The sequence below is a fragment of the Hypanus sabinus genome, chromosome 2, assembly GCF_030144855.1.
Source record: "Hypanus sabinus isolate sHypSab1 chromosome 2, sHypSab1.hap1, whole genome shotgun sequence".
Lineage (NCBI taxonomy): Eukaryota > Metazoa > Chordata > Chondrichthyes > Myliobatiformes > Dasyatidae > Hypanus > Hypanus sabinus.
Window position 1 is genome coordinate 182,636,471 of NC_082707.1, and position 16,945 is coordinate 182,653,415.

Below are 16,945 nucleotides of genomic sequence, written 5' to 3' on the forward strand. Positions count from 1 at the left end.
ATGAATGAGATGTTGTCTCTGGCCGACGGACACACACCCTGCCTCATGTTTGAGCAGGCATTCCTGGAGCAGCTGCCCGAGGACATACGCCTGCTGCTGTCCGACGCAGATTTCAGTGACCCCCCGGAAGGTGGCAGCCCGGGCGGACTTGCTGTGGAACGCCAAAAAGGTGGGCGGGGCGTCCATCGCAAGGATCTCCCAGCAGCAAACCAGTCCAGGCCCGGCTGCAGAGCCCGCCAACCCCCGGCCCAATGAACACTGGTGCTTCTACCACCAGCGGTGGGGTGCAGAAGCCCGCCGTTGTCGCCCGCCCTGCGAGTTCCCGGGAAACGCCAGGGCCAGCCGCCGCTGATGGCTACGGCAGCTGGCCATCGGGATAGCCTCCTGTATGTGTGGGACAGAAGATCGGGACGCCGGTTTTTGGTCGACACTGGTGCTGAGATCAGCTTTTTACCTCCGACGAGTTACGACACCCGCAGCAGGGCACCGGGGCCCCCCCTGAGGGCCGTGAACGGCAGCACAGTAAGGACCTATGGCACCCGACAGGTGCAGCTACAGTTCGGCTTCAGCCAGTTCACGTGGGACTTTACACTGGCCGCCGTAGCCCAACTGCTTCTGGGTGCAGATTTTTTGCGGGCTCACAGCCTACTGGTCGACCTGCACAGGAAGAGACTGGTACACGCCGAGACCTTTCAGATGTTCTCCCTGGGTGCAGCCCAGTTGCCAGCCCCTCACCTCGGCTCCATCACGCTGACCGACAACGACTTCACCAGGGTCCTGGCGGATTTCCCATCGGTTCTGGCACCGCAGTTCACAGCGGCCATGCCCCGATACAGCGTACAGCACCACATCCCGACCCAGGGATCACCCCTCCACGCCCGCGCTCGGCGGCTTCCCCCGGACAAGCTCCAACTGGTGAAGGAGGAGTTCCAGAGGATGGAGGAATTGGGGATCATCCGGCGGTCCGACAGCCCATGGGCCTCCCCCCTGCACATGGTGCCCAAAGCGACAGGAGGCTGGAGACCGTGCGGCGACTACCGCAGGCTAAACGAGGCTACCACACCGGACCGCTACCCTGTGCCGCACATTCAGGACTTTGCAGCAAACCTGCACGGCGCACGGATCTTCTCCAAGGTAGACCTCGTCCGAGGGTACCATCAAATCCCGATGCACCCTGACGACGTCCCCAAAACGGCTCTCATCACCCCGTTTGGCCTTTTCGAGTTCCTCCGCATGCCATTCGGCCTGAAGAATGCCGCACAGACGTTCCAGCGGTTAATGGACGCGGTGGAACGGGACCTGGACTTCGCGTTCATCTATTTGGACGACATCCTCATAGCCAGTAGCAGTCGTCAGGAGCATCTGTCCCACCTCCGTCAACTCTGCGCCCGACTGAGTGAGTAAGGTCTTACAATCAACCCCGCCAAGTGCCAGTTCGGACTCGATACCATTGACTTCCTGGGCCACAGGATTACTGAAGACGGGGCAACCCCTCTGCCCGCTAAGGTAGATGCGGTCCGCCACTTCCCCCGACCCACCACGATCAAAGGCCTTCAGGAATTCGTAGGTATGGTCAATTTCTACCACCGCTTCCTCCCTTCAGCTGCCCGGATCATGCGCCCCCTGTTCGCCCTGATGTCGGGTCCGAGCAAGGACATTACCTGGGACGAGGAGTCCGCCGCCGCTTTCGTTCAAATGAAGGGAGCTTTGGCGAACGCCGCAATGCTAGTACATCCCAGAATGGACGCCCCTACCGCCCTCACAGTGGACGCATCTAACACGGCAGTCGGTGGGGTGCTGGAGCAACTCATCGCAGGTCGCTGGCAACCCCTGGCGTTTTTCAGCAAACACCTGCAGCCACCCGAGCTCAAGTACAGTGCTTTCGACCGGGAACTGTTGGCGCTCTACCTGGCAATCCGGCATTTCAGGTACTTCCTAGAAGGTCGGCCCTTCACCGCGTTCACGGACCACAAGCCGCTTACCTTTGCATTTATGAAAGCGTCCGACCCCTGGTCGTCCCGCCAGCAACGCCACCTGTCCTACATCTCTGAATACACGACGGATGTCCGGCACGTCTGGGGTAAGGACAGTGTCGTGGCGGATGCGCTCTCTCGCCCTACCGTTCATGCCCTTTCCCAAGGGGTAGACTTTGAGGCACTGGCAGAGGCACAGCAGGCAGATGAGGAGATTCCGAGTTACAGAACCACAGTGTCCGGTTTGCAGCTCCAGGACCTCCCCGTAGGCCCGGCTGAGAGGACCCTACTCTGTGACGTCGCCACCGGCCAGCCCCATCCCGTTGTCCCGACAGCCTGGCGGCGCCATGTTTTCAACTCCATTCATAACTTGGCGCATCCCTCCATCCGGACGACTGTCCGGATGGTTTCCAGCAGGTTCGTTTGGCACGGACTCCGCAAACAGGTCAGTGAATGGGCCAAAACGTGCATGCACTGCCAGACGGCCAAGGTGCAGCAGCACACCAAAGCCCCACTGCAGCAGTTCCATCCCGCCCACCGGCGTTTCGACCACATTCATGTGGATATCGTGGGCACCTCCTGACTATCGTGGACCGGTTCACAAGATGGCCAGAGGCGGTCCCGCTCACCGACACCACCTCCGAATCTTGCGCCCGAGCCCTGATCACCACCTGGATATCTCGCTTTGGTGTACCGGCCCACATTACCTCCGACAGAGGCACCCAGTTCATCTCCAGCCTGTGGTCAGCTATGGCCAGCCTTTTGGGGTCTCAGCTGCACCACACAACTGCCTATCACCCACAGTCGTACGGGCTAGTGGAGCGTTTCCACTGTCACCTGAAGTCGGCCCTCATGGCCCTCCTGCGAGGAGCCAACTGGGCGGACGAGCTTCCCTGGGTCCTACTCGGCATCCGCACAGCACCCAAAGACGACCTGCATGCCTCGTCGGCCGAGTTGGTATACGGCGCGCCCCTGGTCGTCCCCGGGGAGTTCCTACCAGCACCACAGGGGCAAGAGGAAGATCCCGCAGCAGTCCTGGGCAGACTACGCGAGAAGCTCGGTAACCTGGCCCCCATACCCACTTCACAGCATGGGCGGAACCCGACCTGCGTACCCAAAGACCTGCAGAACTATAAGTTTGTGTTTGTACGAAGGGGCGGGCTTCGGCCACCGCTGCAGAGGCCATACGAGGGGCCGTTTATGGTGCTCCGGAACAATGGGTCCACGTTCGTGCTGGACGTTGGGGGGGAAGAGGAGGTTTTCACGGTGGACCGACTCAAACCGGCCCATGTGGACCTGGCACAACCGGTTGAGTTTCCGGCACCTCGGCGCAGAGGCCGACCTCCCAAGCAGGTTCCGGCCCAGACTGTGGACATTGAGGGGTGTATCGCCGGTTCTGGGGGGGGGGTTATGTGGCGACCCATTTCCTGGCACATCCGAACCGGCTCACAATTAGCCAGCTTTCCGGCTAAGGGAGCTAGTCTACGGGGGTTTGCGAGCACAGAGTTTTGGAGCCTCTGCACCACGGGGGGCAGGTCGAGGGAGGCTTAAAAGTGAGGCTGAGGATTTCGAATAAAGTTTTTCCTTCGACTGCAGTTACTGACTCCGCATCGTAATTTTAGCGCTGCATGTAGCACACCGCTACAATACCATAGCACACAGATGTAGAAGGGTTCTTCATTGCTGTTTCTGTAACAGTTTTGTTTAGCCAGTCTGGGTTGTTAGTCCTGAGCTGAACCCCCAAACCTGGAGGATCAGTAGACCATTTAGTCTGGCCTCTGCCCTTTGACCTGCTTGGAATGGGTGGCCCTGCCAAGAGCACGAGGCCCTGACTCCAGCCAGCATAGCTCTCCAGATAATGGAATCTCCAAAGTTGTGGTGCTCTTGGAGGTTTAATAGTTTCAGGGTCAGTTACAATCTGGGGATAAATACTGTTCCTCCTGTACTTGCAAGATGACAGGGTCCATAACAAGGAAATCTGGATTGAGTGGAGAGCACTGTAGTATCACATGTTCTGTATTTGATTATATACTTAAACTTAATTTTCCTGCCTTTGCTCTGTGTCTTTTGGTCCATTACCCAACTAAACATTTAAGGTCCAAAATAAGTACTTTGTAATCTTTGTAATTTATGCTACCTTAGCATGCAATCTTCTCTATCCTTTTCCCCATGTTCAAGGTTAATCTCTTTAGTTGTCTGTACATGGTTAGATTAGTGCTGCTGCAATTCTTTGAGGATATGACTAATAAACTAAATAAGGAAAAAACAATTGAACTGGTATATTTGAATTTTTGCAAGGGCATGCACAGAAATTGGTTGGGGCAGGTGGAAGTAATGATAATATACTGACATTGATAGAGATATTGGACAGAAAGCATTGTAGAAGTGTCCTTCTCAGGAAAGTGATTTGTAGAAAAGGTTTGGTCTCCAACTAGTCATGCTCTATATTTTTTAAAGGGGAAATCTTGCCTGACAAAACTTTGTCTATCATGCCTGTTATTTCCTCATCAACGAATTCAAAGGAAAGTCAGTGGGTATTGTTTATTTGGGTATTCAGAAGGCTTTTGACAAGGTGCCACACATGAGTACGTATGACAAGAGCCCATGGTATTACTGGAAATACACAAGCATAGAAAGTTGGCTGACTGGCAGGAAGCATAATGGGAATAAAGGGAGCCTTTTCTGGTTGGCTGCAGGTGACTAGTGGTGTTCTGTGAAGTCGGTTTTGGGACTGCTTTTCTTTCCACATTGTATGTCTGATTAGATGACAGAATTGATGGCTTTGTGACTCTGGATGACACAAAGATAGTTGGAGGGGCAAGTAGTGTTGAGGAAGCAGGGAGTCTGCAGAAAGAAGGTCTTTGATGGTTATGGAGAATGGGCAAAGAAGTGACAGATAGAATATGGTATAGGGTGGTGTATGGATATGCAGTTTAGTAGATGAAATAAAGGCATAGACTGATTTCTAAATGAGAAAATTAAAAAATTAGAGGTGCAAAGGGACTTAGGCGTTCTTGTGCAAGATTCCCTAAAGGTTAACTTGCAGGTTGAGTCGGTGGTAAGGAAGGCAAATGCAATGTTAGCATTCATTTTGAGAGAACTAGAATGTAAGAGCAAGGAAGTGATGTAAGGCTTTATAAAGCATTGGTCAGATTGCACTTGGAGTTTTGTGTGCCGTTTTGGGGCCCTTTTCTAAGAAAAGATGTGCTGGCATTGGAGAGGGTCAAGGGGAGGTTCATAAGAATGATTCTGGAAATGAGAGTTAGTGTATGAGGCATGTTTGGCTCCAGGCCTGTCGCTGGAATTTAGAAGAATAAGGGGTGATCTCATCAAAACCTATTGAATATTGAAAGATCTGGTAGAGTGGATGTAGGGAGGATGTTTGGTATAGTGGTGAGTCTAGGACCAGAAAACAGCCTCAGAATAGAGGAACGTCCATTTAGGACAGCTGAGGAATTTCTTTACCCATAAGGTAGTGAATCTATGGAATGCATTGCCACAAGCGGTTGTGGAAACCAAGTCATTGAGTCTTTTTAAAACAGGTTGATGTGTTCTTGTTTAGTCAGGGTGTCAAGGTTATGGAGAGAAGGATGGAGAACGGGTTTGAGAGGGATAATAAATCAGCCATGAGGAATGGTGGAGAAGACTTGATAGTCTGAATGGCCTAATTCTGCTCCCATGTCTTTTATCAATACTTCCGCTGATGAGATAAAACATAATGGTCTACCAGTATGTATGCAGGACTAAACAGGTGGTTTGAGACACAATGCTAGAGAAACAGCAGGCAGGCAGCATCTATGGAAAAGAGTAAATAGTTGACATTTCAGGCCAAGACCTTTCACCATTCCCGAGTTTCTCCAGCATTTTGTGTGTGTTGCTTGAATTTCCAGCATCTGCAGATTTTCTCTTGTTTGCAGATGGTTTGAGAATATGGATAAGGCTTCAAGGGGATCCTGCGTGAGATAAGAATTTAGCAGAAGGAATATAATGTTGAAAAATGCAAGATTATCCATTTTGGTGCATACAACAGAAAACAGGATATTTAAGTAAAGAGAAATTGTGTAGTAATTGATTTCAAAGGGACATGTGGGTGCTCTATAGAAGACCAACAGACAGGTACAGCAAGTGGTTAGAAGAGCTAATGGTATGTTGGCTTTTACTGTTTATAATGGTTTGATCTATAGGAGTAAAGACATTGTGTTGTAATTGTATAGGGCTTTGGTGTGACTATACCTGGAGTATTGAGCATAATTACCTTACAAATGACATATTCACCGCAGAGGAAATAGAATAGTGATTTAAGCAGGCTAATAGCAAGGATGATATTTTTGCAGAACAAGGAGACATTTGACTTTGCAAGTATTTTGTACAGTTTCAAGAAGTGAAAGACCATCTCCTTGAAACTTCCAAAGAGCTTGATGGGCAGGAAGAATGTTTCTTTTGACAAAGGAATTTAGGTCTGGGGCACAGTTTGAGAATACAGGTTAGTGGACTGCTCTTCATCTCAAGAGGATGGGACATTTGAAATTTGCTACCCTGGTGATTTCTGGACCCTTGGTAGCTGTGTTTGTCAAAAAAGTTGAATATATATTTCAGGAAATTAATCGTCAAGAGGCTAGTGCTAGAAAAGGGCACTGAGGTAGAAGATCAGCTGTGAATGTCAGGCTTGAAGGGCTGGATGTCTAAGTCGGGCTGCTTGTAAATGATTTAAAATAGATGGTGGCATTTGAGTTTTAGCAGGAATTTTACAAGGAACAGAACAATCCTAACAAACGTTTCATTCTATATTTGATGCAAGTCATATTCCACCTGTACCTGATCCCTTGTGATTCCTGAAATAGTTGAAGGTATAACTCTGGGAAGGATTTTCAATTTCATGAAAAGTAATTCTTAAATTTTGAAAAAGGAATATTCTTGATGATCCTGATCATCCTGTGGTGTTCTGAAATTTCTCAAAAATTATCTAAAATACCATCAATGATAACAGAACTACTTAACAGATTTGGACAGTTTTTTTCACTAATTGAATTGGAAGTGTTATTTTAATTGACAGATTGATAACTTCAGGTGGAAAAGTATCAGTTATTTGAAGTATCACAAAAGTAATTATTTGCATGTCTGGAAAGAAATTTTCTTGGATATCTAAAGACCTTTCAATCTCAGCCTTGAATATTCTCAGCAACCAAGCCTCCACAGCTCTCAGGTACCAAAGATAAATTCCTCTCTGGGTGGAGATATTTCATCTCTGTCCTAAATGGTCAATATTTTATTTGGGTCTGAACATTTCAGCCTAAAGAAACAGTATCCCTGTATCTACCTCTGTTAAGCCATAAGGGTTTTGTATGGTTCAATGAGATTGACTATCATTCATCAGCCTGGCTCTTGATTTGCCTTAGTTTAGAGACAGCACAAAAATAGACAGTAGGTGCAGGAGTAGGCCTTTCGGCCCTTCGAGCCAGCACCACCATTCACTTTGATCATGGCTGATCATCCACAGTGAGTACCCCGTTCCTGCCTTCTCCCCATATCCCTTGACTCCGCTTTCTTTAAGAGCTCTATCTAACTCTTTCTTGAAAGCATCCAGAGAATTGGCCTCCGCTGCCTTCTGAAGCAGAGTATTCCACAGATCCACAACTCTCTGGGTGAAAAAGTTTTTCCTCAACTCCATTCTAAATGGCCTACCCCTTATTCTTAAACTGTGGCTTCTGGTTCTGGATTCCCCCAACATCAGGAACATGTTTCCTGCCTCTAGCGTGTCCAGTCCCTTAATAATCTTATGTTTCAATAAGATCCCCTCTCATCCTTTCTAAATTCCAAGTACTGACCAATAAATACTGACCAATTCAATTATGAAGTGGTGGTCCTTTGAGGAAAGATTAAGTAAGCTGAACTTTTATTCTCTTGAATTTGGAACAAGAAGGGATCATATTAATATTCTGTGACTGCTGGATATAGTAGATGTTTGCCCTGGAGGTGAAATCTAGGGGCATGGTCGCCAGATAAAAAGACACAAACTTAAAACTGAGCTGAAGAGTTTATTTTCTAAAGTATTTTTTAAAAACATGGAAAAGTTGAAAAAGAGCTGGAATTCATGTTGTCACTTGGACCCCGAAGCCTTTATCTGGAAATTGCATAGGAACACAGAAATAAGGAGGAATGTTCATCTGGTCCCTGGTGTCTATTCAGCTGTTCAACATGATTCTGGCTGATCTGATTGGCTTCTTTTCCACTTTCCTGCCTGATTCCTGTAATCTTTCAACTGTGTTCAAAAATCTGTCTTCCAACCTTGTGTTTAACAAGTTAGCATCAGCAACTCTCTGGGGTAGAGAATTCCAAAGATTGAGAAAATAAACTTTTCAACTCAGTCTTAAATTCGTGTCTTTTTATCTGAAGACCATGCCCTTAGATTTCCCCTCCAGGGCAAATATCTACTATATCCAGTGGTCACAGAATCTTGATATTTCAATATGATCCCTTCTCATTCCAAATTCAAGAGAATAAAAGTTCAGTCTACTTAATCTTTCCTCAAAGGACCACTGCTTCATAAGAATTGATTTGGTCTGTATTTTTGTGCTGTCTCTAAGTTAAGGCAAACCTAGAACCATGCTGATGAATGATAGGCAATCTTATTGAACCATACAAAATCCTAATGGCTTAATAGAGTAGATACGGGAATGTTTCTTTAAGCTGACATAGTTAAAACAAAATAAAAGATTGACCATTTAGGATGGAGATTAAATTTCTCCATTCAGAGAGCTATTAATCTTTAGTGTTTGAGAGCCGTGGAAGCTTGGTTTCTCAGAACTATATCTTTTTGTAGATTTAATTTTTTTCACCTGCCATAGTATTATCACAGTAATAGAATTGTGCAGCATAAAAACAAGCAATGTGTCCCATCACATTCATGCTGACTTTATATATGTACCAATACCATTTACCCATAAAAGGCTCATATTTTTGGCTCAAAATATCGACTATTTATTCCTGTTCATGGATGCTGCCTGACCTGCTGAGTTCCTCCATTGTTGTGTGTTACTCTGGATTTCTAGCATCCACAGAATTTATGTTTATGATTAGCATTGATGAATGTCCTTTTTCTTTATTTTTATTTATTATGCAGTTAGGACAGAATAAAGTGGTACTTGTTAATTTTGAAGTTTACTTTGGTATTTTGTGGTTTGTGATTACAAAGGAGTTTACTTTGGCTATGGTACATTCATTGTTCTGGATGGTTACCTCACAGGCTTTGCTGGAACACATGAAATGACAGAAACACTGGATGTATGAGAGGACCTGCATTGTGATATCTAAGCATGGCAGGACTACAGCTCATGACACCTGCTTCATCACCTATGGGCCCTTTTTTTGGACTGCCGTGGCAACAGGAAGCTATTCACGATAACATTTTTACACCAAGAAAATATCAGGTATGTGTTAATGAAAAAGTTAAATGAAACAAAATGGAATGGGGAAAACATTAAAATTATCTTTGGACTTTCAAAGGCTTTTTAACTCAGAACCTAGCGCCATGTGTTAAAATATAGACTTTTTTCCCCTTATTCCCTCATTCTTCATCCATTCGTATTGTGGATAAAGAATCTGCTTCTGTTAGCCAGAATCCTTCACCTTTGACCTGGAGACCAGTTTGCATCCCACCAAAGCCAGTGGGAAATTCAAAGACAGAGTGTACAGCACATCAACTCACCTTGATCATTAAGCACCCATCTGTACTAATCTCATTTTCTGGCACTTGGCCCATAGCTTCCATGACATGGTAATTCAAGAGCTTGTCTCAATACTAAATTGTTGTATCCAACATCATTTACACTCTCTCCCCCAACACTTCAACTGGAAATGTGTTCCAGATTCTAGCCATCTTTTTGTTTTTTTTAAATCACAGTTCATAGTTCAAGTTTAATCTTCATTCAAAAAAATCATGAAATATTGTTACTGTGGGGCCATGATGCAACACAGAACCAACAGTCACACACAGCTCAAAGCACAAGTGAGATAACAAGCGCAGTAAAATAGTTACCCAAAAATTTTTAAAAATAGTAGTCCAAGACCCCAAGTCAATGAATGTTGCAAAAATCTGAAGACACTTTTGATATCCTCTTTAATGTTATTGGCTGGCTTACATGTATATTTCATCTCTTCCTTAATGGTTTTTTAGTTGACTTTTTTGTTACTTTTTTAAAAGCTTCCCAATCTTCTAACTTCCTAATAATTCCCAATAATAAGATGTAATAGTGGCCAAAGGAACTAGGGTAAAGGATGAACTGAAGGAAATTTATATTAGGCAAGAAACGGTGTTGGATAGACTGTTGAGTCTGAAGGCTGATAAGTCCCCAGGACTTGATGGTCTGCATCCTAGGGTACTTAAAGAAGTGGCTCTGGAAATCGTGGATGCATTGGTAATCATTTTCCAATGTTCTATAGATTCAGGAACAGTTCCTGCTGATTTGAGGGTGGCTAATGTTGTCCCACTTTTCAAGAAAGGAGGGAGAGAGAAAACAGGGAATTAAAGACTGGTTAGCCTGATGTCAGTGGTGGGAAAGATGCTGGAGTCAATTATAAAAGAGGAAATTATGACACATTTGGATAACAGTAGAAGGATCAGTCCAAGTCAGCGTGGATTTATGAAGGGAAAATCATGCTTGACTAATCTTCTGGAGTTTTTTGAGGATGTAACTATGAAAATGGACAAGGGAGAGCCAGTGGATGTAGTGTACCTGGACTTCCAGAAAGCTTTTGATAAAGTCCCACATAGGAGATTAGTGGGCAAAATTAGGGCACATGGTATTGGAGGCAGAGTACTGACATGGATTGAAAATTGGCTGGCTGACAGGAAACAAAGAGTAGCGATTAATGAGTCCCTTTTGGAATGGCAAAATTTTGGAAAGGCTGTGACCAGTGGGGTACCGCAAGGTTCAGTGCTGGGACCGCAGCTGTTTACAATATACATTAATGATTTAGATGAAGGGATTAAAAGTAACATCAGCAAATTTGCCAATGACACAAAGCTGGGTGGCAGTGTGAAATGTCAGGAGGATGTTATGAGAATGCAGGGTGACTTGGACAGGTTAGGTGAGTGGGCAAATGTATGGCAGATGCAGTTTAATGTGGATAAATGTGAGGTTATCCACTTTGGTGGCAAGAACAGGAAGGCAGATTACGATCTAAATGGAGTCAAGTTAGGAAAAGGGGAAGTACAACGAGATCTAGGTGTTCTTGTACATCAGTCAGTGAAAGCAAGCATGCAGGCAGTGAAGAAAGCTAATGGCATGCTGGCTTTTATAACGAGGAATTGAGTATAGGAGTAAAGAGGTCCTTCTGCAGGGCCCTGGTGAGACGCCACCTGGAGTATTGTGTTCAGTTTTGGTCTCCAAATTTAAGGAAGGACATTCTTGCTATTGAGGGAGTGCAGCATAGGTTCACAAGGTTAATTCCCGGAATGGCGGGACTGTCATATGTTGAAAGATTGGAACGACTGGGCTTGTATACACTGGAATTTAGAAGGATGAGAGGGGATCTGATTGAAACATATAAGATTATTAAGGGATTGGACACGCTGGAGGCAGGAAGCATGTTCCCACTGATGGGTGAGTCCAGAACTAGAGGCCACAGTTTAAGAATAAGGGGTAGGCCATTTAGAACAGAGATGCGGAAAAACTTTTTCACCCAGAGAGTGGTGGATATGTGTAATGTTCTGCCCCAGAAGGCAGTGGAGGCCAAGTCTCTGGATGCATTCAAGAGAGTGTTAGATAGAGCTCTTACAGATAGCGGGGTCAAGGGATATGGGGAGAGTGCAGGAATGGGGTACTGATTATGTGTGATCAGTCATGATCACAGTGAATGGCAGTGCTGGCTAGAAGGGCCGAAGGGCCTACTCCTGCACCTATTGTCTATAATTTCTACTCTATTATACGCCGTCTCTTTGGCTTTTATATTGACCTTGACTTCTCTTGATAGCTATGGCTGTGTCATCTTTCCTTTAGAATAATTCTCCCACTTTGGAATGTATATATCCTGATCCTTCCAAGTTGCTTCCAGAAATTCTAGCCATTGCTGTTCTGCTGTCATCCCTTCCAGAGCTCTCTTCCAATTAGTTTTGCCCAACTCCTCTCTCGGGCCTCTTTAATTCCCTTTACTCCACTGTAATACTGATACATCTGACATTCGCTTCTCAAATTTCAGGGTGAATTTAATCATATAAGATCACTTTCCCTAAGGGTTCTTTTACCTTAAGCTCTCTAATCAATTCTGGTTCATTGCATGACACACAGTCTAGAATAGCTGATCTCTTAGTGGGCTCAACCATAAGCTGCTCTAAAAAGCCATCTCTTAGAAATTTTTAGAAATTCTGTCCTGAATAACTCTAGCAAGCTTGCCCGTAAGGATATTGGATCCATCCCTTTTGCACAGGTCGTACTTTGCCTATAAGAAATTCCAATGATCTAGAAATTGAACCCCTGTCCCCTGCAACAGTTCCTCATCCTAAGCTAAATCATCCTACTCTTACCCTCAGCGGTGCATGGCATAGGAAGCAATTCAGAGATTACTACCCTGAGGGCCTGTTTTTTCAACTTCCTACCTAGCTCCCTAAAATTCCTCTTTAGGAACACCTCACCTTGTCTATCTATCTATCAACCCACAGAATCTTATCTCTGTTCCTCTGACTATGTAATCTCCTATCAATACTGCAGTCCTCTTCACTTCTCTTCTCAACCACAGCACCAGACTCTGTCAGAGACCCATTCACCATGGCCTGTCCCCCACTAGTTCATCCCCCCTCAACAGTACCTAAAGTTGTGTACTTACTGAGGGGAACAGCCACAGGAGTACTCTTCATTGGCTGTGCATTTCCTGTCCTTCTCCAACAGTCACCCAGTTGTATGTCTCCTGCAACCTAGGAGTGATTACCTCCCTGTATCTCCTGTCTGTCACCACCTCATTCTCCTGTACGAGTCAAGGTTGAGCTGCAGCTCGATGTACCTGATGCAGATGTGTTAATCTGGAAAATTGGAGTTTTTCCAAGCTTCCCACATCCCACTTATACTATAAAGCACTGCCCATGGAGCCATTCTCACTACATTACTCTACCCTAACAGACAAGGAAAGAACAAACAAGAACAAAAACAGAGAAACCCAATACTTTACCTTGCCCAAACCTGATGAGCTAAAAACTGGCACATTCAAAAGAATGGTCACTTCACTTGCATTTGCACTATTTTTATTCACCCTTTCTAAGGAATCACTCGTTGATTAGTCACAGCACGACTTGGAGAAACTGCTGCAAAGCTGCCTTTTAAATCATGATTGCGACCTGATTAAAAAGGTTGCTCTTTTTACACAGTACCTCATGTTGATTGATTGCTGCACAATTTCATTAGTATCAATATGTTCTACAACCTTTAATTGTTCTTACCTTTCTCATTCTTGGTCTGTTCCTCATCAACTACCCAACTTCTACCACTTGCTTAGACTTTTCCCTCAACTGCTGTGCATCAGAGCCAACTGTGGTGCCATGAACTGTCTTGATTTAAAATCGTTAGTTGGATGATCATAATGAAGCAAAGCTTAATGAAATTAAGCAAGCAGACATTTGAGGAGAGTGTTCCAAAGTTCCTGACAATTTAGTTAAAATACATGTCCAGGGTAAGACTATAGGAAAAATGTGCTACTTCCCATATTTTGGGAGTTCCCTCAATGAAGGTAAACATCAGTGATGAAATTTACGATCTTCAGTGGCTCACACAGTGTTTGGTAGATTTTGGTTGGGGGGAGGGGTCGTGGGAGAGGATAATTGAAGGCAGAATCTCAACCCTACCACTAAACGTTTAATCTTCAGGCAGCAAATAATGTCCTCCTGTATGCTTCTCAGATATGAGCTACTTATAGCTGACACCTTGTGACCTTTGAAAGGTATTCCAGCAATCAAATATCCTTCAAATTTACCAGAAATAAAGTTGAATCTGTCTTGTATTCTTCCCCAGGCCAAGGTTCCCTACCTTGAAGCCACATTCAGTCAGTTAGCTTCAGTGAGCACTTGTAGCACAACAATAGACTCCTGAATTAACTTTTTTTCAGGCTCTGCTACAGAAAGGGATTATCAGGTGGACAGGGGTACAGATTTATTGATGTGCTCAAAGCACTCTTAAATAAATGTAGCACCCCCTGGTAACTTGACATTCCCTGGCTCAAACTTGTGAAGGAGCATTTGAGATGGTATGAGAGCTTCAAGTTCATGCCCACGTGCTTGAAAGGATTCTGACTTAGATAGTATCACTCTTAAATATAGAATGGGAAATCAGCTGAGGAGTTGCTGTAGAGAATGGAGAGAAGTTTAACAGTATTTCATTATTATAATTTGCTGCACAATTTACTATCTTTTACAGGTTGAACTTCTAGAAGCAGCTTTGGAACACAATACTATCGTTTGTTTAAATACTGGCTCAGGGAAGACTTTTATTGCAGTGCTACTCACAAAGGAGTTATCTCATCAGATCAGGGGACAGTTCAACAAGAATGGCTCACGGACTGTGTTTTTAGTTAGTTCATGTAAGTACAGCTACTCTAACTTCCTGAACAGTAAACTTTCACATTATATGGTCTGTTTTTAGTTCTATGTGGATAAAATAATCATTTTGTTTTCAAATGGTTAACCAAAGAAAGTGGTTAGAGCATGTTGGTTTAATATTTTTTAAATAAAAGCTTTAGTAATGCTTACCACAGCTGAAACCTACCTAATGTGCTGTAGAGAAGTAAATCTATCTTCGTTGCTCTGTCTGGCCTAGTTGTGCTTCCGAAGGTATCTTTGAGGTTGATTCTTGACTGACATCAGCTCTGGAGCATTTGGGATACATGATTATGTAAAGCGAAGGATAACGATCGGGCATGGGTATCTCACTGACCATAAGCAGAGAAAATGGGTATGTTGGAATGCTGCAGTCATTTGTAAATCACAACTTCTGACTTGCAGGTTGCAGTCAAACCAAAGACCTTCCTGGATAGTGGCTTTGGTTAATATGAAAGCCCACTGAAATAATCTGTAAGTTAAAGTTGCCATAAATCTGATCGCCAGCATACATAGCTAATATTGCTGTATGTGAAGAAATTAAAATGGAGATGATATAACTTGTTTCTGGAAAGATTGCACTGAGTAACTAAGAGCATTACATCCTCTAGCATCCTCAGTGGCTCAGCTCGCTGCAGCTGTCAAGACCCATTCCGATCTGAAGGTGGGGGAATATTCTATTATGGAAAGTGTTGAGTCATGGGCAAAGGAAGAATGGAATAAACACTTCAGCGGACAGCAGGTAATCAAATACTTATTCATGTCAGGATTGGAGTGTTACTGGAAAAGCCAATGTCTATTGCCCATTATTAAAAGTAAAGTAAGGATACAGTTAATTGCTATCTTGCTCTGTATGTGTGTATTTTGTCTTGCATTGTGAGAGACTTGACCAGACTTGGTATTTTTTGTATAAAATGCACTGTGATTGACATTCCCAAACCTTGTTCTATTTTGACAGGTGCTAGTTATGACTTGCCACATCTTCTTGTACATATTGAAGCGAGGCTACATTTTCCTCTCGAATATCAACTTACTGGTGTTCGATGAATGTCACCTTGCAATTAAAGACCATCCCTATCAGGAAATTATGAAGGTATGATATCATGCTCATTTAGATATCCCAATGTTCAACACCAGGAATTGAAAATGGATGAAAATGCAGGAGTCTTGGGATTTGGTGGTGGATTCCTAGAGAAGGGTACATGTAATTCAATTAAGAATACCATATAGGATTTTAGAACATCAAATTTAAAGGTTAAATTGTATTTTGTCAGGAAGTTGACTGCAATTTGGAGCTGTAATTGCAACTGATTTTTGTGTGATACCTTGTGATTTTTGTGTAGTAGTTTTGCATTGTTTTCTTTTTAACTAGGTGCTAGGGTGTTAAAATGGAAAGTTTATATGAAGGTTTTTCATATTTATTATTTGGTTATGTTGAAGTCAGCCCATCAATCTATTATGTTTTTGTAACTGATTTTCAATTGTATTTCTGTTCATAGAACCACCCCTGATTCTCCCAACATCCACCCTTCACTGTGACTTAACAACCAGCATTTCTTGGAGAAAGTTTGCATAACACTGAGACTAAGTTCTGGTTGTCTGATTCTACCAAGGCTGTGGTGACACTTGACAGATTCACCAGAATGTTGCCTGGATTGAAGTACTTTAGCTGTGAGGAGAGATTGGATAGACTGGAGCAAAGTGGGGAGAGGGATGCATATATATAGAGTCGGTGGAATTTTTTCCTAATGATAAGGGTGTTTTTTTTAAAAAATAGGGCATTGGCTTAAGGCTGGTTTAAGGTGAAAAGGAGGATTCAATAAAGAGGGTTTGAACCACAAGGTTTTTTTGCACAGATTAACTGATATGTGGAACTCACTGTTAGAGGAGGTAAACATTTAGGCTAGTGTTTCAAATGACAAGGTATGGGACATCAAGGCTGTAATGCAGGTAAATGGGGTAAGTCTTGATGAACAAGAAAGGTCAGCATGGATGTGGAGGGCATGTACAAATCTGTTTCTTATGAAACCCCTGATGCTGATCAGAGAAAGTGTGCCAGTCTGCACTGAGTCAGCACTAGAAGGTAGGCCTGAGCCCAGTTGACAGGGGTTTGAGAGATTTTCCCTAGCTGAGACTCAATAGTATTTGCACTGTATACATATTTTTATGTACCTCCTACATAAAAGTGACTGATACTGCAATATTTATATTGTTAGTGTCCTCAGTGTTCTAAGCTTTTGAAATTCCACTTTTGATTACATTTGTGTACTGAAATAGTTAGATTTTCTGTGTTGTGTATTAGCCATAGTGATACATGCCAGAACCTAAACAAAGGGGAATTATGACATTTGCTTTTATCTTTCCGTTAAATTAAAAACAAAAGAAAAGAACAGGA

General features: G+C 44.1%; 1 protein-coding gene across 1 annotated transcript in view; it reads left to right on the top strand.

Annotated features, from left to right (window-relative positions):
• Nucleotides 1-16,945, top strand: part of dicer1 (dicer 1, ribonuclease type III) — a 143,639-nt gene that overhangs the window by 42,026 nt on the left and 84,668 nt on the right. Inside the window, exons 4-7 of the mRNA XM_059960942.1 lie at nucleotides 9,217-9,400; nucleotides 14,372-14,534; nucleotides 15,162-15,292; nucleotides 15,509-15,643. Of these exons, the coding sequence (XP_059816925.1) occupies nucleotides 9,287-9,400; nucleotides 14,372-14,534; nucleotides 15,162-15,292; nucleotides 15,509-15,643 (543 nt within the window). The 5' untranslated portion in view covers nucleotides 9,217-9,286. The remainder of the gene's footprint in view (nucleotides 1-9,216; nucleotides 9,401-14,371; nucleotides 14,535-15,161; nucleotides 15,293-15,508; nucleotides 15,644-16,945) is intronic.